General features: G+C 42.3%; 1 protein-coding gene across 1 annotated transcript in view; it reads left to right on the forward strand.

The window, feature by feature from the left end:
• The window catches only part of MYH10 (myosin heavy chain 10), a 157,689-nt gene that overhangs the window by 127,475 nt on the left and 6,116 nt on the right, over positions 1-24,098 (forward strand). Inside the window, exons 25-37 of the mRNA XM_019665906.1 lie at positions 93-216; positions 1,666-1,837; positions 3,087-3,299; positions 6,377-6,521; positions 7,922-8,128; positions 10,651-10,755; positions 11,965-12,117; positions 12,576-12,824; positions 13,094-13,306; positions 15,039-15,251; positions 16,334-16,495; positions 20,081-20,209; positions 23,276-23,364. Coding sequence (XP_019521451.1) covers positions 93-216; positions 1,666-1,837; positions 3,087-3,299; positions 6,377-6,521; positions 7,922-8,128; positions 10,651-10,755; positions 11,965-12,117; positions 12,576-12,824; positions 13,094-13,306; positions 15,039-15,251; positions 16,334-16,495; positions 20,081-20,209; positions 23,276-23,364 — 2,174 coding nt within the window. The remainder of the gene's footprint in view (positions 1-92; positions 217-1,665; positions 1,838-3,086; positions 3,300-6,376; positions 6,522-7,921; positions 8,129-10,650; positions 10,756-11,964; positions 12,118-12,575; positions 12,825-13,093; positions 13,307-15,038; positions 15,252-16,333; positions 16,496-20,080; positions 20,210-23,275; positions 23,365-24,098) is intronic.

Raw genomic sequence — 24,098 nt, forward strand, 5'->3', positions numbered from 1 at the left:
GGAGGCAGTGCCAATATTACTTGTTTTCTGAATTATACCAAACCTTAGTTGTTATTTTGAATGCCTTTTCTGAAGCACTTTTTTCTATTCAGGAAAAGAAACTCATGGAAGATCGCATTGCTGAGTGTTCCTCTCAGCTGGCTGAAGAGGAAGAAAAGGCAAAAAACTTGGCCAAAATCAGGAATAAGCAAGAAGTCATGATCACAGATTTAGAAGGTCAGTGTTGGGGACTAGAAGAAATTAGGACTAGGATATGTGAGTGTTTAGATTTTACTTTAATCGGAACACACAATAATAGAAAATTTTCATGGTCGTTACTAATAGTAAGAGCCTTCAGCTTGTGTTCAGTTATTAAAATAGGTCTAGTCACCACATATTTATGATCCTTTAAACTTTTACTTTTTTTAGTTAGGTCCTGTGGTAAAATACATTGCCTTTTGGTACACATATTTGGCATCTAAATTAAGTTTGAGCCGAACAGGCCATTGGATTTTGTGTGGGTTTAATCTAAAAAGTGCATCTAGGCTTTACATCACAAAGGGACTGCTTCCTGACCCAAAAAACAGGCAGGGACTGGAGAAACTGCTGAGGATAATAGTGACTCACTCTGATGGCAAAAGTAATGTTAGGAAATCCTAGGAACTTGTGCAAAATGAATCATTGCTTTCTTCAAAAGAAAGAGAAAAACAGGGTAGACATTGAAAAGAGAATAGAAAACCTCCCCTTTGACTAGCAGCTAGAGGCTGGTATGACAATAGAGATGTGACACAAGGGAAGAACATGGTTTTTAACACCCTAGGGTCATAAAGGTCTGTACAAGTATCTGCAGGGGCATGACCACTCTTTCTTAATGCATTGCTTTTATAACATTTTTAAAAAATACTTAGGGTTTTGTTGTCCTTCGTATTGTTTTTAGTATATAGACAAAAGAAGGGATGCCAGTATGAAATTATGTTCCTAAACCATTTTTACCAGTATATGGGATTCTTCTGCTAAGGAAGTACACATAAAGCAGATGTGCTTGTTCTTTTCTCACCTGTTTAATCAGCCTGTGATACTGTCTCATCTTCTCAGCATATTGGTTCCTGCTGGAGAACACAAAGGCATATAGGTTACATTGTAGTGAGGAAAGCATTTGAATGGAACACATCACTGGAGTTAATGAAGGAATCACTGCAGAATTTTAGACGGGAGGGCAGGAAAGATGCATAACCCTCTCTGTCCTCTCTCCCCCAGTGCTTGGGAACTGCAGTCTAGGTTCAAACCAGGGTTTCCCAGTGAAAAGAGGGTGGGGTTACAGGCAGTTACACACCTGCCCTGGCCTCTGCTGAACTCCTCTCCAAACCTGGGCCACAGTGATGGTCGTGACATGAGAAGATTCCAGATCACATTGGCTCCAACCGTGTGGGCTTACTTCCCATGAAAGGACATCCTTAGAATCCACCCAGTTTCTTCCTTAAAATTTCCTTCTCCCACTAATTTATCTTCGCCTTCAGTTTGATCATAATGGGTTTCAAATGACTGAGCTAGTGGTACAGTGGTATCAAGGCAGTGACATGCTTTTGAACAAAATGGCTTATTTTCAACTTTAATCAGTTGATATTTGGAATTTGTTCATGTGGTGTGTCATTCAGTGAGTTAAAGAGCTTGTGTCTTGCCTTAAAGAACGCTTGAAAAAGGAAGAGAAAACACGTCAGGAACTGGAAAAGGCCAAAAGAAAACTGGACGGTGAAACAACTGACCTGCAGGATCAGATCGCTGAGCTCCAAGCACAGATCGACGAGCTCAAAATCCAGCTCGCCAAGAAGGAGGAGGAGCTGCAGGGCGCACTGGCCAGGTCCGCGCCTCCGCCAAGGCCTTTGCATTGGACATGTCACTGTGGGGGCTGTTTTCAACAGAATGTCTCATGTAGGATCAGACAAAACCCCTGGGACAGTGACACGTCCTGGTTGTTGGGTATGACATCAGAACCCAAAAAGCCCAGGAGTACATCATTTGTGTCAGGGTAGCAAGAAAATCTCATAAACTGTTCCCAGGAGTTACACTTAAAAAATCATTAATCATATGAAATCCTTGGAAATTCACACCAGAACAAGTGATTTTACCATATCCAGTGTTTTGGTTTCTGCACATTACAGATTAATTTCAGTATGTTTTAGAAGTTTAGAGGAAATCACTTTTCAGAAAATCTATCCCACACACACACTTATAGAATGATTTGCTATTCAGCTCTAACCCATTCAGTTTTAGAAGGGAAATCATATATAGTAAATATATTTATATCTAATATTTTTATCTCTTTATAAAGAATAACTATTTGACTACATGGTCATAAAACTTACAGTTTAATTTATAATTTATTGCAATCAAAATCTTATAACAAATTTTTCTCTGTCATCTGTCACTGTTAGTTTTACTTTGGCCAGATTTTCTGCTTTTCACTTACAGAGGTGAAAACTAGAATCTAGAATTAAAGTTCTCCACCACTCGCTCTCATGTCCGTCAGCTTTCCCCTCCCTCACCACAAACATCCCAACTATTCCCAGTCAGAAAATCTACCAACATTAAATCACACACGTTAGCAAAAAGATGCACTATGGGAAAGATAAAGTGTAGGGTAGAAGGTGTACAGGTGGTGTGTCTCTTTCTTCCACAATGTGTTCTAAGAACTTCTTTGAATTTGCTGATTGCTGTAGGCTGGTACCAGTTTGACACCCCAGCCTGCCACCTTGAGCAGTATTCTAATTATAACAACATTTTACTTGAGGGAATTTTTTTATATTCTAATCATTAAAGTGAGGGGGCCCTACCTTTTAATGGAGATATTTAGCCCATGGGAAAGGGGGCTGGGCTCAATTCTGATTCTAGCTCTGCCATGCCAGCTTTCGGGCCTTCAGTTCATTGCCTGCAAACCTCCATGCCTCCCCGGCAGGCCCTGTGCAGCTGCTGCAGCCTCATGCCACAGACACAGGCACGGGACAGTGTAATCGGCGCCCTTGTGGAGAGGTGCTTGGGGTTGGCTCACCTGGGAAGCAGTCCATTCTGCATCAGCTCTGAGTGCTTCTCGTGCCTGGGTGTTTTAACAGGGGCGACGACGAAACGCTGCATAAAAACAACGCTCTTAAAGTTGTGCGAGAGCTGCAAGCCCAAATTGCTGAACTTCAAGAAGACTTTGAATCTGAGAAGGCTTCACGGAACAAGGCAGAAAAGCAGAAACGGGACTTGAGTGAGGAACTGGAAGCTCTGAAGACAGAGCTGGAGGATACTCTGGACACCACTGCGGCACAGCAAGAACTGCGGTGAGTGGGGAAGGCAGCGTGGCGTAGCGTGTCTGCTGAGCTCTCCCGCAAGGTCTGGCCAAAATGCTTGGGGTGTGCTTGCCCTCTTCACGCTGTTGTTTGGAGTTTCCTCTCTCCCTCCTGGAAATAATGGCAGAGGAACAGGAACAAAATAGCAGTGGTTACAAACAAACCAGCCTACACAGGTAGGTAGATGGACCAATCGACTGAGGTGCACAGAGTGAGACATGATCGGAAAAGCCAGTCAGTGATGGATATCTAAGGGGACAGACACACACACACACAAAGGGCTGGAAGGAGATTTAATCATAGACCAAATAAGAGACAGAGAGGACCAGGGGGAATCGATGGGACAGACACAGAAGAGGAAGAGATACATGGTGGGCAGGCATCTGCCGGCAGCACCAGTTGGTATGAACAATGGTAGGCAAACATGAGAAGAGAGGTGCACATTCACAGCGATGAAAAGCAAGGCGAGTACAGGTACGTAGATGAAGGTGTGCACTAGGCAGAAGCATATGCTGTAACAGATGAGCCAACAGCCAAGTGTAGGCAAGAAGAAGGCGACAAGCACAGGCAAACTCAGTCGGAGTAGTTTCATATGACCTTACCATGTCAGCCTGCGGGAAGTCTCAGGAGCGCTACAGCAATGAACAGGTGAGCAGAGCAGAGCAGGCAGTGGGGGCCAACTTGTGGCTCCTGCCGGCACACAGATAGAATCCTCATTAGTCTCCCAGCGTGCCCTCTTCCTGACAATCTGCTCCCTCCTCAAGACTCAAGCTGCCAGGTGCGTGCGGCCCACCCCAGGTTGCCTTGGCTAGTAGATTTGGCTGGCTGTGCATGTGTGCACACCCGTGAGTGTGCGCACACACACACCTGCCAGCTGTTCCAGCGTGTGAGTGATGGGAATAGTAGCCTGTCACTCTAAGAAGGTGGCTAAGGTTAAAACAAGAAGGCCGGACGGGATGATTTATGAAGTCAGGTGTGGTGAGAGGCAGGAAGTGACCTGGAGCAACTAGGAGGGAAACGCGTTGTGGTGAAAGCCAGAGGTGCTCTTCCCTGGAGGACAAGGGTGTGCTCACCCAGGTGCCTGGACCTGGAGAGAATGAGGTCACCAAGTCTGCAGAGACGCTGCCCTGAGCGGTAAGACTGAGGTCAGATTGTAGGTGCCAGGAGTGTGCAGTGGTAAAGAAATGGAGCTGGCGAGCGTAAGTCAAGGACTTACCTATGGATGTGTGAGAACAACAGCAACTCAGAGGTTGTGCCCCAAAGAGGGCCGCCGTCTCAGTTGGAGCCCATCTGAGCCAGGCAGCGTTAGAGGCTTCCTACCCGACTTGAGCAGAGTGGCTCTGCTTTTAGCAATTTGAAGTCCTGGCCTTCTCTTTAAAATACCTGCTTTTTTAAAACCCAGAAACCACTAAACTAGATTTTGTTGAAATATTTATTCTCAGCTGGTCTTTTGTCCACAGTAGGAAAAAAAAGTTCTGATCATTTCTTCCATTCAACTCTTGAAAAAAAAAATTTTTTTAAGACAGTACAATTCATCTGTACATGTTTATTAAAACCATGAATATGCTCAAATACAGCTCGCATTGATTCTGTTGTGTGAAGAATTGTGGCTGTTTGCAGCCCTAATTGTTAGTATGCAATGTGTACCACAGTCTTCTAGGGATTTAGGCCATTCCCCCACCTCTCCACTAGTTCTTCCCCAAGGTATGTATAATGTGATTCGTATAAAAGTAACAGTCCTCCAGTGGACTCAGTCTTCAGCTGGCATCTTAGCTGTCTTTAGGACTGCTGATGAAGGCTGCAGAGGGCTGGGCCAAACCAATGCATGTCTTTCACCTCTGGTGAGCTTGTTGCTGAGCTAGACTGGACCACAAAGAATCTCTAGTGATTGCTTCTGCCTGGCTACATGCACTGCACCGCCAGCAGCCGCCAGGGCCCCTTTTCTCCTGGCGCAGCTGATCTCAGCCCTCTAGATCTCATCACTCTACCAGTAAAGATAGGTAAATGTGTCCACACAGGAGTCAGCATATAAGTCACTGTTCAACTGGTCACTGGTTTAAAGTATCGAGTTAAATGGCTTTAAAGTATAGAGCAAGTTTGCCAGAGTTATGCTTCAGGATCGTTGTAAAGTTACAGCTATTTAAGCTGTTGATGTTCAGACAGCTCTTAGCAGGAGTGATATTTACCTTACTGGTTTGAGTCTTTGTCAAGCTATATGCTTAAAGATGGTGCTTAATCGACAGATTTAAAGAGTGACTTGTCATGGGGTGTGAAGTCTCTTGTAGTTAGTGAAAGAACTGGCTTCTCAAGTTATCCTAAATATGTTATAGCAAATTATAAAAATATTAGAAAGCCATGTAAAGACATTTGATACTAATGTGACCTCCATATACAAGTTAGATAAATGCAAGTTAGATAAAACCTCAGTTTATCTCCAGACACTTAAACTCTGTGGTCTTGTACCTGCTGTGTTCTCATATCAAACTCTAGAGACCCTTTCTGAACCTGGCATGCGACCCTGTAGCCTGCCTTCTAATTTTCCTATCCCTCCTCACAACTTTAAGCCGTTTCCGGATTGAGTTTTGGGAGGATGTTAATTTACTGTTCCTATTCCCCTTGAGTGATTTATAAGACAGGCTCCTGCTTTTGTCAGGGTGCAGCCTTCTGACTGACTCAGCCTTTAACCTCCTTAGCTTTTGAAAGCCTCTGGGGTTTATCCTTTTCCAGCTTTATTGAAATGTCTGCTGGTGTTGTAACAGGCAGTTTGGCATCTGTTAACCAATTTCTGACCTACAATGCAACAAGACTGCCCAGAACAGTTTGAAGACACTTAGGGATGTTACATTGTCTTGATTGTAAGTCAGATGTGGAATGAGAGTTATGCTGGTTCTGGAAGGATTCCCGATACCACAGTAATGGAGGCACCAGCCTATTGGAAAATAGCACGTCAAATAATTGTCAGAGGAATTAATGTAATGTTTTTTTAAAGCAGCACTTAAAATACATATATTTTTTTAATTTAATCAGTCAACTAATTCTGAGCTTTCTTTAAAAATATGTTTCTCTAGTACAAAACGTGAACAAGAAGTGGCAGAGCTGAAGAAGGCTCTTGAGGAAGAAACTAAGAACCATGAAGCTCAAATCCAGGACATGAGACAGAGACACGCAACAGCTCTGGAAGAGCTCTCAGAGCAGCTGGAACAGGCTAAAAGGGTAAGCGTGACCCTGCCACGTCTTGGAGAAAGTCAACCATGATACTTCCATCCAGTCAGTACAGATTAATTCCCAACCTTTGTACCACACTGGTGGACTGATGGAGGACCAGTAGACCACAGGTGGCTGCTGTCTGAAAACACACTGCTTAGCTGGAAGAGCCATTTGCCCTTGGTCGTTGTAAAGAACTGGACAGATCCAGCTACCAGCTCAAATCACATATTCCTCCCAATGTCTTCTTTCACTAGTGTCGTTTTTCTCCTGAGGACTTAGCTCAAAAACCTTGAATAGTTTGAAGTCATTCTCTCACTCATCTGCTGCCAGCAAGTCCCCAAGTCCTGCCAGGATTTCAAGCATTCTTTATACTCCTTTCTCCCTTCTTTCAGTCCCTGCCTCTGATTTCACGCCACCATACACATGGTTGCCACTCATTTCATTGTGCCTTCTTTTGTATCTCCTATATAGGCTTTCCATTCTGATAAAACGTAATTTCATTTACCCTCTAACGCAAACTATCCTCCTAGGCAGACTCGTCTTTGTCAGTATTTCCCAGTTATCCTTTCCTTCAGGCTCTTTGTTCTTTCTCTGACTTCCCCATCTTTCTCTTCTCTGCCTGTCCACGTGTCACCTTTTCGTTTATACAGCCATATTAACATTTGCTGAACATTCGCACTGGTATGTGTCAGTCACTGTACTAAGCACTCTGCGGGCATCGCCCTCATTAGCCTGTTACAGTCCTATGGGTTAGTCTCTATCATTTTCACTCAAAGGATGAGGATGAACAGCATTGAGAAACTAAGCCAGTGTCACATAGCTAGTAAGTGGGAAGGCAGATCGAAGCCAGGTAGTGTGGCCCCAGAGGCCCATGTAACCCCCAGCGACACTGCTTTGAAAGCCCATCGCAAGTCCCGGGTCAGCCCTAAGGTGGTCCCCGCAGAGACCCAGCCGACTGTCACCACCTTGCACCAACGTGCAGTGCTTACTCATGTTACGTACTAACTACCTTATTGTTACTCAAATGTGGTCCCTGTGTTATCCCAGCAACAAGATTTTCAGCTTCTTACTTAAAAAAAAAAAATTAACAAAACTTGTTTCATACAAAGGATGACATGAATGAATGATTACTCTTAGGACAGATGTGTTCAGCTTTTTACCCCCAGCCTACACTGAGTGCAGTGAGCCCCTAAATATCTGAATCTAGCACCCTAAGCAGTGTATACAGTTGTGCCCCCTTCTATAGAAATCTTCACACTCAGCACAACAGATGTTTTTATTCATTCATTCATTCAACAAATGTTGGTTGCAGACTCACTGTGTCAGGCACAATCCTACAGAAACAAAAAGCATGCTTCTTATAGAGTGCTATAAAAATACGAGTGAATTATTTTTCTCTTTCCTAGTTCAAAGCAAACCTGGAGAAGAACAAGCAGGGCCTAGAGACAGACAACAAGGAGCTGGCGTGTGAGGTGAAGGTGCTGCAGCAGGTCAAGGCCGAGTCTGAGCACAAGAGGAAGAAACTTGATGCCCAGGTCCAGGAGCTCCACGCCAAGGTCTCAGAAGGAGACAGACTCAGGGTGGAACTGGCCGAGAAAGCAAATAAATTACAGGTGAGCCCAGAAAACCTTTGCTCTGGACGTATCCTGCAGTAACGTATCCGTCGTTTACGCATTTTATCCCTCTGTGACCATAAAAGACACGCAGCTAATATGCTATTTAATACCTGACGATTGCCATCAATCATAGTTCCCTGGTGTATATATTACTATGGGTGTTAAATAATATTTTAGGAACAAGGCAGCATGAATTGGCCTTAATCCTCTGTTGGGCGCAACTGATCTCACAGATGCATTGCACACAAAGATGCCGCTATGAAATACATCTTTCCTGTACTAAATCACAAACACGACTGGCAATAGGTTACGGTAGAGGGGGAAGATACAGAAGCGTAGAGTCACGATACTTAAATGTTAGATATTTGAAAATTTGTGTGCAATGAATCTGTGAGATCAGTTGCGCCTGACGGAGGGTTAAACCTAATAAATTGCACATTGACTTGTGGGTCTAGTTCTTTGAATGATTTTAAGCACAACTTCAACTTCTCCCATTAGTCTAGTCAGTTAAGAGAATAGGAACAGTGGGTGAAAAGAATTGTATCTAGTTTTGGTGAAGATTTGCAAAAACTGATTTTTTTTATACACTATAGTTGAAGTATAAATTCATTCAACCTTTTCTAAAGGATGGTTTGGCAGTTTTAGTTAGTGTCACAAACCTTAAAAATATGAATAGCCTTGGACCCAATAAATTCATGTCTAGTAATTTATCCTAGGGAAATAATTAAGGATATGAACACCGATTCAACTTTAAGACTGTTCATTGCAGAAGTGTATAAAAAAGAACATAATTGGAAAAAATTGTATGTCTAAGAATGGACTTAAAAACAATATAGTAAATGAGTATTTGTTAGTGAGAGAGGATGTACATTGCTGCACTGAAAAATATTACAGAACTGTGTTGTCAGAAACCCAGGACCCCTCATGGTTCAGTCATTCACTAGAATTCTCAGGGCTCAGCACGAATCCTATGCATAATTCAGGCACAATGAGCCATCTTGCCATTTAGGGAATGGTAGGCGCCCTCCCGAAATCTCAGTTCCCAGATGCCAGCCAAGGGCCAACATTACAAGCAAGGCTTTCTAAGGAGAGCGTTCTCAGGCCTCCTCTGTTAACTGTTTTCTGCATATATATGGACTGAAATGGTGCTCACAAATCCAGAAAGATTTTCCTATCAGTGTTATTAACTATGTACTGTCGGGAGGCGAGGCAGGTAACATTCACGGGCCCTATGCTGCCTGCTCCAGCATACATTAGGCTCCTTGGGTATGCTTTCCAATTAACCCTCTGGGTGCCTCTGGCAGATGAGGAATGTGAAACTCAAAGAAGCTAAGTAGCTTGTATCCCTTGGTGACTTCTCTGGCAGTCTGCAGAGCTAGAGTTGAAGGCAGGAGGTCCCAGAGCCCTCCACCACACTGTTGCCAGGACTGATCAAGGGTAAGATCACTGAAGGATGTTGCTAAAATGAGTAAAATTAGAAATGCCATTAGCTGGAGTAACATGTTTAGATTTGTACTCTATATGCCTTCCCTTTATTAATCTGACCAGAGGACAAACCTGAACAAAGGGGCCCTGTGGTCCCTTCTGAGTCCCTCTACTTCTTATACCCACTGTCCTCACAAAAAAACTGTAAAACATCTTATATTATACTTTGGGGGGGAGGGGGAATATATTAGAGCTATCATTAACTGAGGAGGGAAAAAATATATATATTTTTACCTCATTATCCATAAAATCTGACCATAAGAAATAGCTAAATATTCATGATAAATATATACCAGATTTTTTGTTTTAATTTTTTATTAAAGTATAGTTGGCATACAATATATTAGTTTAAGGTGTACAGCAAAGTGAGTCTACATTTATATACCTTATGTCATCATCACCACAAGGTCTAACCATCTGTCACTGCAAAGTTATCACAATCTTACTATAGCCCTTGAGCTGATATCAAATTTTTTTAAAGCTTAGAAAAAATTTGGACTGTGAATAGTAGAACTTAAACTTTGAATCTCTATAATAAAGTTTTCACATTCTATAAGAATATGAATTACACTTGCCTTCCCCCCCTCCCCCAAAGCATATTGTTACTGCATCTTAGTATGAAAAAGGATCAAAATCGCACACCTGCTATTCTCAGATCCTCTTCACATGGGCTAGCAGCCACTGTTTCAGAGGATTTGGTATAATTTTTATCTCTTCATGATTAAAAAACAAGGTAGTAAACCAGTCAGGAGAACCCCCCTTCATGCGTAGGCTCTACCATTTTGAACAACCTGTCTTTTCAGTGGGTAGAGACTATTATGTCATCTATGGTGACTGGTACAGGGCCTGCTTCCTTGGGCATTGTTTGGAGGTGACAAACTCTTGGTGGTGAAAGTCTTCCTTAATCGAATTTGGCAATTTTACATTCACCCCTCCCCCCCAAGTACTGCTGTTTTTTGTTAAGAATGGTGATTCTGGACCCTGTTCATCTGCTTACTGTTTAAGTGCATTTAATCTTTTACTCCTCCTTGCAGAACGAACTGGATAATGTCTCAACTCTTCTGGAAGAAGCAGAAAAGAAGGGTATTAAATTTGCTAAGGACGCATCTAGTCTTGAGTCTCAACTACAGGATACACAGGTATTCTAGGGGGAGTGCCTTTAATAAGAACTACTGTTTCTGTACTTGATAAGTTGGTGAAACATACTCTCCCAAGAATTGCCTTATTATCTCCTCTTTCGGATTTTATGCTGTACGTGTATTTGGAGCCATCTTGCATTAGAACTGGCCTTGATACTCAGGAAATCTCTGAGGCTCAGTGGCCCTTGGTCCCTGAGTCTCGCAGGCACTGGAGGCCTGGGAGGCGGCTCCTGCTGGCACCATGGGTGCTCCCTGGGGTGTGGTTCACCACGTGGCGAGCCTGTCACACACATGTGTATTGCTGGTCATTTTAAATAAGATTGTTTTGTTGTGGTTGAAATTTCATGACGCTGACCTAGGAGAAACAGTCCATTTTGTAAAAAGGTGGGTTGAAGCTTGCTTATCCTACCTTTTTAAGACTTGTGTCACTTGTTAGGGATGTTTTTAAGTCAAATGGAAGTCAGGTTAATGACTCTGATAACATGATAATAATGTAGCAATTGTCTTGGAGTTCTACATCTTATTTTTATTAAACTTGCAAACTATATGGATGCATGTTTGCTAGGTCCTGGGCTAGGTGCTAAGGATACAGGGCAAAAAATTTCAGACAAACAGAAAGTGGAACAGGTAGGCAGTTGGGGACAAGTTCATTGTAACTAGGGCTTATGCAGTGACAAGGCATATCCTGGTTAGTGAGCTTAAAGGAGACAAGGGCCAGATCGCAGAAAGCTCTGTATGTGCCTTTGAAAATTTTAAGTCTAAACATAATGGGTAAGATAGGTTTGCATTTACATTTTAGAAAAATTACTCTGGCAGAAAGTATGAAGGACAAACATTTGAGGGGTTGCCCAGTACTGGAGCTAATCCTGAGAAATGCAAATGCCCGGACTAAGGCAGGGAGGGGCAGGGGCATGAGTGGAAGGGATTCTAGAAGAGAGGAGATGAGGAAGGTGGCTGGGACCACTCACAAGTCCCTAGGCTGGACCCTGAGTGGACGGTGCTGCAGTCCTCCTGAATGAGTTTAAAGTGATATCGTGTTAAGAACTTTTATAACATTATCACGTGTGTTTTAAAATCATGTCTGTTTATTAATATCACTGGGCATTTCTCATACACTGAAGCACTCTGTTGTTTATGACTTTTTTTTTGATGTGTTTTGTTTTGGTGATGAATGTAACTCAAGTATTGACCTTTTATAAAAATCAACAGGAGCTTCTTCAGGAGGAGACACGCCAAAAGCTTAACCTGAGCAGCCGGATTCGACAACTAGAAGAGGAGAAGAACAGCCTCCAGGAGCAGCAGGAGGAGGAGGAGGAGGCCCGGAAGAACCTGGAGAAACAAGTGCTGGCCCTGCAGTCACAGGTGCGTGTGTCCTCTGAGCTGTGCTGGCCTAGATGTGTGTATTCAGCAGTGAATGTCCCTGCTCTGCTGGACTGCTTCAGTTCCATTTGGGACAGTTAATTAGGTTGTACTAAATAAAACCCATAATTTATTTGGTTACTTGGTAATTTTATTTTTTAAGTGTTTTTTTTTTTCTTTGACCTGCTTAATGCTGATCCTATGCTAGTCTTAATGTGGGAAGCATTTAAAATAAAGACGTAGGACTGTGTCAACTATGTAAGATTTTAATCCAATCATTTTATAGGTTTTTTGCTAAGAAATTTACAGTCTCTAAGATTAATTTGCTCAAAATCATATAGTATTGATTTACATTATTTCTTCTCACAAAATATTGAAAACACGTTTTTCTTTTTGCCTCAAATGCGAAAACCAGTTGAGTTCTTTAACACTGGTCTTTTTTCTCTTTACATAAATCCTAGTTGACTGATACCAAGAAGAAAGTAGATGATGACTTGGGAACAATTGAAAGTTTGGAAGAAGCCAAAAAGAAGCTCCTTAAAGACGTGGAGGCGTTGAGCCAGCGCCTAGAGGAAAAGGCTCTGGCTTATGACAAGCTGGAGAAGACCAAGAACCGCCTTCAGCAGGAGCTCGACGACCTGATGGTGGACCTGGACCATCAGCGCCAGATTGTCTCCAACTTGGAGAAGAAGCAGAAAAAGTTTGATCAGGTGGGTTGCCTCCCAGACTCCAGGACCAGTGCCACACATTGTTTCCTCAGGCTAAGCTCTCGCTTTTATTGTAGTTTAAAATAATGTTGTCATATTTCAAAGCAATACACATTTGTAACAAAACGGGAAAGCAGAAAAGCAAAAGGAAGGAAACAACACCCATACTCCTGGGGTAGCGCTTAGCACTGAGTCACACACGTGATGAATGAGAAGAGTTCGTGTTGCTTCTAAAATCGTTTGTAATCTTTCCCATTGCCATTCCCGTGTAGCTGTTAGCAGAAGAAAAGAACATCTCTGCTCGCTATGCAGAAGAGCGGGACCGAGCCGAAGCAGAGGCCAGAGAGAAAGAAACCAAAGCCTTGTCCCTGGCCCGGGCCCTCGAGGAGGCCTTGGAGGCCAAGGAGGAGTTTGAGAGGCAGAACAAGCAGCTGCGGGCAGACATGGAAGACCTGATGAGCTCCAAGGATGACGTGGGGAAGAACGTGAGTGTCCCTGGGGGCCGGTCCCTTCAGAAGGGGAGCGGGCAGGTCCTTAGGAGTGCCTGAAGGACCTGGGAATGCCTACCCCAGAGCGAAGTAGTCCAGGGATTCAAGCCTGCTGGGATAAACTCAGGTTTTCTGCAGTCTGTTCTCGGTGAGGAGCTCTTATAGCAGCACCTACAGGTGGAGAAGCTTTGTTTATTCTTGTCGCTTTCCCAGGCCCTCCCTGCCCTAACCTGCATTCTGCCAGGGGACCTTTAAACAAAGGATTTCACTGTTCCTGGGTCACAGGTAGGCACAGGTCCCCTCAGATCGAGGGTAGCAGGATTTCTCTCTACAGAGTGGGCACCTGGAGAGAGCTGAGAACTGCAGCTCTCTCTGACCTGGGACTTCCCAATGAGACCCCATTGTTTTCTCTGAAGACTTCAAATGCTTTAGGAACTTATTCACAGTTTGGAAATTCTGTGATACTATTAATCCTTCCACTGCGTACATCGTCTACAAGAGCTGCAATAGTTTTTATTTACCCTACATCCCTCCCTTAGTATATGATGTGTCGAGGACAGAGAAGTGAGCCCAGGCCTAGGAGTCAAAAACAAGTTCAGGGATTGGCTTTTCCACCAGCTTCCATTCTAACCAGGAGAACCCACTTAACCTCTCTAAGCCTAAGTTTCCTCGTCTGTCAAATGGACATTATACTTGCCCAGTTCCATGAAGCTACTGCAAATGTGCTTTGAAAAGTATTGTCCTCTATAAAGTCTCGTTTTCATGGGCTATGGGCTGTCTGGCCACGTCATATGGGAGGGAAGATGGCCTACCTTCTTCCTACTGCGTCTCTCCTACAACCTCGTGCCAGGGGACCAGCCCCGTGGACAAGAAGCCACCTAGAGTAGAAATGGCTGTGATTCCATAGTAAAATGTAAAGAGAGAGAACACCACAGTTGATTCCGTTTTCTTGTTCCATTTTAGTTTTCTCTAGAAAAATTGAGTCACACATTTATTCCACAAACATTTCTTCTGTGTCTATGAAGTGCCAGACACTGCTAAGAGACACGGGCCCTCCTCATGTCATAAGTCTTTCTCCTACCTGCCTCTGTGAGAACTGACATGGCCATGAACCCCAAAGGAATACATAATAGCACCTACACGTGCCTGTCTGAAGGGTTGTCGCGGGGATCAAAGGGGTGAGGCGGAAGCACTCAGCGCAGCCCTTGGCACAGAGAACTAGGTCAATGTTTGTGGTGGGGATCTTTGTCCAGAGAAAGGTCAGACTTTTTAACTGTACCCTGCTTTGCAGGCCTAACACACCTTAATATATGAATGTTTCCACATGTGCATTTTCAGTACAAATGATCTTTTCCACGGCAAGAAGGGATGTACTGTATGCGGTACCTGTTACACAGACAGCAAGGAAATAGTCAGCAGACAAGTTCCTCTGACACTGTGCTCTTTTCATTGTTCTTTAAAGCCCTCTCAGGGTCAAAGTGATCAGAGACTAATTTATTGGTTACAGAGCACATGTAAACAAAGAAGTCAGTACTGTCATTTAAATAAAATACTCTGAAATGATGAGTAGCAGCAGCTATCGAGGAAAAGGGAAGGATGTGAGTGCTGTGTCAGGAAGTTGGCCCAGGGGTGCCCAGAGCAGCCGACGTGCCGTGTGGGGCCTATAACACAGGAAGACTGCTATCCTCTGCCAAGGGGCAACTCTCTCTTGATGCTTCCCGTGGTGTAGGTTCATGAACTTGAAAAATCCAAGCGGGCCCTAGAGCAGCAGGTGGAAGAAATGAGGACCCAGCTGGAAGAGCTGGAAGATGAACTCCAGGCAACAGAAGATGCCAAGCTTCGCCTGGAGGTCAACATGCAGGCCATGAAGGCCCAGTTCGAGAGAGACCTGCAAACCAGAGATGAGCAGAATGAAGAAAAGAAGCGGCTGCTGATTAAACAGGTAGGTCGGAAGGTGTGGCCTTCAGAGCAAGAGCTTGTTCATTCTCAGAGCCCCGTTTGGGGTCAATATCCTGTTCATTCACGTTAGAACACATTAGCTGGAGTACAATTGATGTATTTGGTTACTTGATAATTTTATTGTTTTATAATTTAATGTCATTGATTTTGATTTCCTGTTTCTCAGATAATATCATTGCAAAGCCCTCAGTGGGATCTCAAGGGAATATGTAGTTAGATTCAAGTTCTGTGAGTCTTAAAAGTAAGGGTGAAGGAAAGAATCAAAACGCACCTGACAGGGTGATTCGGTATTTCTGAAGTTCAGATCACATGTCCTTGTTAAACCACTCTTCAAAGGAGAAAAAACCAGATATTTACATTTTTTTTATTTTAAAAAGTTGCTGGGCACTTAGGATTTGTATTCTTTTCTGAATGTATGTTGAACTTCTAAAGGTTTACTTTAAAATTTATTAGTGGATATTTTGACACACCCTTGGAGTTCATGGTGTCAAGTCTTAAATCTGGGATATGTTTAATATTTATTGTATTAGTCATTTATTGCTAGCTAACAAATTAGCTCAAACTTAATGGCTTAAAACACTTATTAACTCACAGCTTCTGTGGGTCAGGAATCCTGAACTGACTCCGCTGGGGGGATGCATGGCCCAAAGGCCTGCTGGGGCTGGGGGATCCTCGTTCAGCTGGCTCCCCACGAGGTGCTGGCCCGAGACCTCGGCACCTCGCCACGTGGGTCTCTCCACAGGCTGCTGGAGTGTCCCTGGAGGGAACTGCCCCAAGAAATTGTCCCATGTCTTCAATTTTGTTGCATCACTAGAATTTGAGCTTGAGATCAGGGACGCTGCCTTCTTAGGTACCCTTGGAATAGTGGGAAATGATGTGAACTGGGTGTTGTTTTTAAAGATCTATCCAAACAAAATTCAGCTACTGTGCTGTTGTTAATAGTAACTGCTGGGTAGCAGAGAGCACCTGTGCAGAGTAACCAGAGCCCTTGTATGATGACAGGCTGCCTGTTCTGTGTGAGAGGATACTGTGCCTGACCAGGCATAACCCCATATCATCTGTTAGGTGCGGGAGCTCGAGGCAGAGCTGGAGGATGAGCGGAAACAGCGGGCACTTGCTGTTGCTGCAAAGAAGAAAATGGAAATAGACCTGAAGGACCTTGAAGCTCAAATCGAGGCTGCAAACAAAGCGAGGGATGAAGTAATCAAGCAGCTTCGCAAACTTCAGGTATGTGCAGCCAACCTTCAGTCTTTGATGGTGTCACCTGGCCCTGCTGAGCTCAAACACGACAGGACCTGTGACACTGGGGAGGAAAGCTCTGTGCAGCACCCAGCCTGCCATCCTGCCAGGGAGCACAGTGGAGCTGTCACCTCTGGCTGTGGGTTGGGGCAGCAGGCCATAAAGATGGCACATTGTGTACCTCCAGTGTCTACAGGATGTGCTTGGCCCCACTTAGCGAGTCTTGGACAGGTGGGGCACCGCCCATAGGAACATGCTTGTCGGGCTCTGAACAGCTGCTGGTGATGCTGAATTAACACGGCCACTGAGCCGGCCGAGTGGCTCAGTTGGTTAAGAGCTCGCTCAAGAGCTTGAGCTCTGAGCAACAGCAGTTCGAGTCCAGCCCGAGCTGAGCAGCCGTTGAGCTGTCAACAGGTAGCAGGATGGCTCAGCTAAAAAAACAAACAAACAAACACGGCCACTGAGCCACCAGAGGAAGGTGATGTTGCCTTCCTCCTTTATGCCATGAGCTTTAGTAACCTTTTCAATCTTATGTAATCATCTCTTTGGCTACTCAAATGACGTGCCGGTCTTCACTATCACAATGACAGAAAGTGATTTCTATAATGCAGTATTGGCAGGATGTAATGTGTCCTTCTCATATAATAGGCACAGCTTCTCTGGGGGGAGGTTTGTCAGTTATGACAAAAGCTGTAGAAAACTTCCATCCTTTAGACCTTGGTAATTCCACATCTTGAGAATTTATTCTAACAAAATATAAAGGTGAGAAGAAATATTTATATACAAAGATCATAGCTGAAATGTTATTTCTGATAGCAAAAATGGAAACCACCTAAACGTAAGTGGACTGCCAGCCATTTAAATGATGGGGATATGTATGCAATGACAACAGGGCTTAAATGAGTAAAGGAAGGTACAGTGTAGGGCAATTTATTTTTGCATATAGACATGTAGGTATACATACTTAGAAAAAAGGTTTAGAAGGAAAAGTCATCTCAGGATAATAGGTTTATAAGTAACTTATTTGCTTCCTTGTACTTTTCTAAAATGCTAAATACAAAGGTTTTTATTTTTACTAGCTAATCACAAAGGTTATTATTAAGCTCCTCACAAAAAATATAAAAACATTGATTTTATATAATAGCTTTATTGAGATATAATTCACATACCATACAATTTACCTATTTAAAGTGTTTTCAGTGTTGTTGTTTTTTTAGTAAATTCAGAGGGGTGTACAACCATCATCACTATCTAAATTTGGACATTTTGGTTCCCTCTAAAAGAAACCCTGTCCCCATTAGCTGTCACTGCACTATCTCTGCCACATCCAGAACTAATCAACCACTGATCTACTTTCTGTCTGTCTAGATTGGCCTGTTTGATATAAATGGAATCATACAATCAATACTTAGGATAATGTTTTCAAGGTTTCTCCACATTATAGCATAAATATTTCATTCCTTTTTATTACCAAATAATATTTATTCCATTATATGGATATTGTACCACATTTTATTAATCCATTCATCAGTTGATGGACATTTGGATTACTTCAGCTTTTTGGCTACTACGTATGAATAATGCTGCTATGAGCATTCACATATTTGTGTGTACATGTGCTTTCAGTTTTCTTGGGTATATACCTAGGAGTGGAATTGCTAGGTTATATGGTAACTATTTAATTTTGACAACTGCCTAACCTTTTCAGCAACTGTACCATTTTACATTCCTACCAGCTGTGTATGAGGCTCCAGTTTCTCTACATCTTCACCAACACTTGCTATTGTCCAGCTTTTATAGTCATCCCAGTGGGTATGAAGTGGTACCTCATTGTGGTTTCAATTTGCATTTCCCTAATGACTAATGATTTTGAGCATCTTTTCGTGAGCTTATTGGCCATTATCTTGTTTTGAAAACGTCTTTCAAGTTTCCATTCATCTTTTTGAGTTGTCTTTAATAATTAAGTTGTAACACATCTGTATATATTCTGAATGTTTCTTATAAGATATATGATTTCCAAATATTTTCTTCCATTCTCTGGACTGCCTATTCACTCACTCGATGGTATTGTTTACAGCACAAAAATTTTTAATTTTGATGGAATCCAGTTGATTTTTTCTTGTTTCTTGTGCTTTTTAAATTATATATGAAACTACTGCCTAATCCAAGGTCATGAAGATTTTTTGCTATATTTTCTACTAAGAGTTATAATTATATTTCAGCTCTTTCTTTAAATCCATTTTGAGTTAATTTTTGTTACATGGTTTGATGTATAAACCTAACTTCCTTCTTTTGGATATGGATATCCAGTTGGCCCAGAGCCATCTGCTAAAAAGACTGTTCCTTCCCACATTGAGTTAATTCTATTCCGCTGATTTATATGTCTGTCCTTATGCAACTACCACAGTCTTGATTATCGTAGCTTTGTAAATTTTGAAATTAGGAAGTGTGACTTCTCCAACTTTGTCATTCTTTTTCAAGATTGTTTAGCTATCCAGGTTCCTTGCAATTACATATGAATTTTAGGATCACCTTGCTAATTTCTGGGGGAAAAGGGGGGACTGTTTAGATTTTGATATTGTGTTGATTCTATAGATCAATTTGGAGAGTATTGTCATCTTAACTATTAAGTCTTGCAGTCCATGAACATGGCCATCTTTCCATTTATTTAGCTATTTAATTTTTTTCAGTGATGTTTTATAGTTTTTTATGTACAAGTCTTATGCTTTAGCTAAATGTATTATTTTATTCTTTTTAATGCTATTTTAAGTATAAATGCTGTCTTAATTTTTGGAATGTTTATACTTAATATGTAGAAATACAATTGATTTTTGTATATTGATCTTGTATCTTGCAACCTTGATGAATTCGTTTATTAGTTCTAATAGGTTTTTAATGGATTCCTTAAGATTTTCTATATACAAGATCATATCATCTGCAAATCGAGTTAGTTTTATTTCTTCCTTTCCAAGCTAGATGTCTTTTATTTCTTTGTCTTGGCCTAGTTGTTTTTACTAGAATCTCCATTGCAGTGTTAAACAGAAGTGGCAATGTCAGACATCCCTCTGTCACTGCTAATCTTAGGGGAAAAGCATTCAGCCTTTGAACATTAAGTATATAATAGCTGTCAATTTTTCATTGATGCCTGTTCTCAGAGTTGAGGAAGTTCCCTTCTATTTGGTTTATTGAGTGTTTTTATAATTAAAGGGTATTGGATTTTGTCAAATGCTTCTTCTGATTTTTGAGATGATCATATCGTTATATTAATTCCTTCTTTGTTGTCAAACCAACCTTGCATTCCTCAAATAAATCCCACTTGGATGGTAAGATATAATGGCATATGCTTATACATGGTGTATATTTTTTTTATATGTTGATGGATTCAGTGTGCTATTTTTTGAGGATTTTTGTATATATGGGGTATTGGTCTGAATGTTTTCTTGTGATATCTTTGTCAGTTCCATATACTTTTATATTTATAATAACTGTAGATTACTTTAATAATCTGGAAAAAATATGTTTAAAAACTATGAATGAGAACTACCCCAAAACCTTCTTCCTATTTATCCTTAGGCCCAGATGAAGGATTACCAGCGTGAATTAGAAGAAGCTCGTGCATCCCGGGATGAGATTTTTGCTCAATCCAAAGAGAGCGAAAAGAAATTAAAGAGTCTGGAAGCAGAAATCCTTCAATTACAGGAGGTTTGTTTACTTATTCATCCATTTGTTCAACAAATATTTGTCCTGGCAATTTCTCCAAGATCCCATATATATTATATATATATATATATATATATATATATATATATATATATATATATAAAATATATATGAGTTTATATATATATAATATATATATATATATGAGTTTATATATATATATAAATGTTTTTGTAGCCTAGTGTAATTTCACTACCGATTTTTAATGTTAGTGAACCATCTTATTGCTTCAGTTTGACAAAGTGGTCACAGTTTGACTGCTCATATATATTCATCAACCTGGCTGAAGGCAGAGGAGCTGATTAGTAATTTTTAAGCCACTTTCCAGGCTTGTTCCATGTTTAAGAAAACGGAATGATATTTATTTAGTGTTGGTAAGCATCAGGATCATTTAACTCTGAACTCTGACCTAAGTGACATAAGAGTGAAGCACTATTTGTGTGATACTTAAAAGGGGAAAACTGTGTTTCATTGAATTCCTAAGTGAGTCATTTGTAATCCAATAATTCTTTCATTTATCTCTTTTGTGAGTTCTCATGGAGAAGGATTGATGAAGGATTACATATAGTATGGGATTGATTATATCAGTGTTAGGCACACTTGAATACATATATTTCTGTTTATTTTTAAAAGCTTTATTGAGGTATAATTGATATATAAAGAATTGCACATATTTAATGTGTACATAAATTCCTATATAAGTAAAGGATGATCAAATTTATTGAAACCTAGAAAGAGCAACTTAAGTTGAAATGTTACCAGTTAGTATGAAAAAACTCCCAATACAAACACCAAGAAATGCTGGATAAAAATGTTACCAAAGAACTATAAATGCGGACTTGAGCCTGTAAGAAAGGGAACTCCCTACTGTCAGGAATGAAGAAGGAACTGACAACCAGATGAGTAAACACTGAGCAGAGCCTGAGATTACCCTGAGAGCCAGCTTTTGGTTTTGATCCTTCTTTGTTTTCTGTTCCATTCATTTTTGCTCTTAGCTCTATTTCCTTTGGATGTTTTTTTTCTTTTTCTGACTTCTTGAGTTGGACAGTCATTAATTTTCAAGCTATCCTCTTGTCTAATACATTCATAGTATACTCTAAATTCCCCTCAGTCTACTGTTTTCACTATATCATATTTGTTGTCATTTACATTCTAAATTTTTCTCATTTCTATGATGATTTCTTCTTTATCCCATGAATAATTTAAAAGTGTGATATAAATTTCCAAATGTGTGACATTTATTTTTTTCTTGGTTAATTTCTATTGGGTTGTCGGAAGTCATGACGCATTTTTGCAACGAAAAACAGAGAAAAATATGTCATGATTTTTCCAACAACCCAATAGTTTTATTGCGTTGTGGTTAGAGAATATTGGGAGTCGGACAGCTCTAGGGACTAGAATATTGTCAGCTTTTATAAATATTCCATGTGTGCTTAAAAAGAACATGTTCGTCAATGAAGTAGAATGTTCCAGATCTATGGAGTTGATCAGTGAGTCTCCAGTGACGAGGCTCTAGGAGCCTGCTTCCTGGAGAGCTCCTGGGGCATTACCTAAGTATCCAAGCACCCTGCAGCCCCACACTCCCGTTTTTTCTTCAGAAACCTGAAAAGTGTTTATTTTAGACCTTCAGACAAGGGATCATTGCATTAGGGAGAAGAGACTGATCTGGAAAGCTGGCCCTGCCCCTCCCTGTATTTCTCTATTTCCCTTACCTCAGACACCTTTGTCCTTTGTTCATCTGGCTTATGAGCCCTAAGGTCCTCTCCTTTCTCCCATGGGCCCCGCAGCCTGTCTGCAGCACACCCAGCCAGTGGACAGCAAGGAGCCCTTGCTGGGCCCAGGAGAAAGAATACCAGAGGCCAGATGGTAGAGCTGATGCTTACAGTGTTTTGTTAGTCAGAGGCCCAGAGTATTCTGCCTGCTGCCGTCACATCCTGGACTTGGGCCCTGGGTTCTGTTTGCTAGAACCCAGGCCTTCGGAGGGCCTGCGTCCTGTACACTAATATAAGAGGCAGGTGCCCGCGCAGAGCACACACACGAACTCCTTTCATGCAGCCCCGCTCCTCAAGCATCTGAAGTTGTACTCTTGCCAAATATGGCATCTTTTGGAAGGGACTGCTGGTGGGAAGAGGCCCTGGATGGGGAGGGAGTCAGAACCCTGAGTTTCTGCTATTCACAGACCTTGAGACTTTGGGCAAGTCAACCTCATCCATGTGGGCCTCAGTTTCCTCATCCATAAAATAAGGGAGATGGTGCCTCTCTCCAATTCTGAGACTATGATCTAAGTCTTGACCCAGCTGGGGTGAGAAATTCACCCTGACTCCTGCCTGTGGAAAAGCAGCCTTCAGGCAGCTCTTCCTCCAGAGGGCTGGCAGGCACAGGGCTGTCCCCTTGCCCTGCTCAGTTCTCTGAGAGCCCCCTGCAGAGTCTCAGTAGCCTGACTGGCCAGGGCTCCCATCTCCTTCAGAAAGAGGCCCTGCTTATCACAGAGGCCCAGCTCTCTGAGCCCGAGGTCACGCTCCACCCACCTTGTCTCCGTGGGAGCTGTGATCCTCATTGTCCCGCACAATTACCTTATTTTTTGGTGCCTTGATACAACTCACTGGTTTATCTAGCTAATGTAATTGACCTCCAAACTGTACTACTTGTATATGTGATGGATACTTCAAGACTATGAACTGGTATATAATTTGGGGTTTGCATGAAGTTTGTGCTGTTTATGACTAAGAAACACCAGCTTTCTAAGGAGGGCAGGAATAGAGCTGCTGCTTAAATTAGAAGGAATAGCCAAGCCCTTACATAAACTAGGACTTCCCTCTGTGGACATTTTTGTATAAGGATGTTAATGTGGCACATCAACCGGCTGACCTGCATCCAAACAGATTCTCATCAGCAAACCTGCCAGCTTCATTTCTCAGATCTAATTGCCATTTGAGGCACTCATGGAGTGCCTGCAGCAAGGTGGCTGCAGCCTACAGGCATTGTCAGATTTCACATTTGAGGAAACCGTTAACAGCCTGGGCTTAAATCACATTCTAAACTTTTTAGGAACTTGCCTCATCTGAGCGAGCCCGCCGACACGCCGAGCAGGAGAGAGATGAGCTGGCTGATGAGATCGCCAACAGCGCCTCTGGCAAGTGAGTCTCCTGGCAGCTGGTGGGAAGGGGCGGCATCCAGAAATCACCGGTCCTCTTGAGCACCTGTCGTTCATTCCCCTGGGACTTGCCTGCTGCACTGAGAAGGCCTTGGGCGTTTGGCATATAAGAGTTAGTAATTGGTTTGCTCATCAGTTCAAAGTCAGGAAAGACGAGCACAAGAGGCTGAGCAGCAGGACCCAGGCAGGTCACACCTCCCTGTGACAGTCATGCCCACAGTACGTGTGAAGGCAGTACATTCAGAACTAGCCTGGTTTCCATAGACTGCACAGCCTTGCAGTGCAAGTCTTCACTGTCAAGTTCATTAGGTTTGGCAAGTAGATTCTTTAGACTTACCTTTCTCTGAATGTATTTTTCATTCAAAATCATCCTTTTTTCCAATGAAGAAGTTGCTTTCTCCATTTAATTACTGTATTGAGGGTTCATCACGGTCATTTTCTAGCATGACATGATGAGGAGTTGGCACTTTATCTCATGCAGTGGAAAACCAGTAGAGTTAGAGCTAGGGAATACCAGGGTTTTTTTGTACTTTTGAATGCTGATGTTGCCTTTGAGAACAGATGGCAGCAGGGAGGTGAGCTGGAAGACTCCCGTGGTGGTCCAGCCACGAGATGACGGGGCCTGGATGAAGGTGGCAGGCATGGGGAGTGGGTGGTGGTTGGAAGTGTGGCCAATAGGACCTGATAGACTAAGCAACGGGTAAGGGGGACAGAAAT

Source organism: Hipposideros armiger, unplaced genomic scaffold, assembly GCF_001890085.2.
Source record: "Hipposideros armiger isolate ML-2016 unplaced genomic scaffold, ASM189008v1 scaffold_457, whole genome shotgun sequence".
Classification (NCBI taxonomy): Eukaryota; Metazoa; Chordata; class Mammalia; order Chiroptera; family Hipposideridae; genus Hipposideros; species Hipposideros armiger.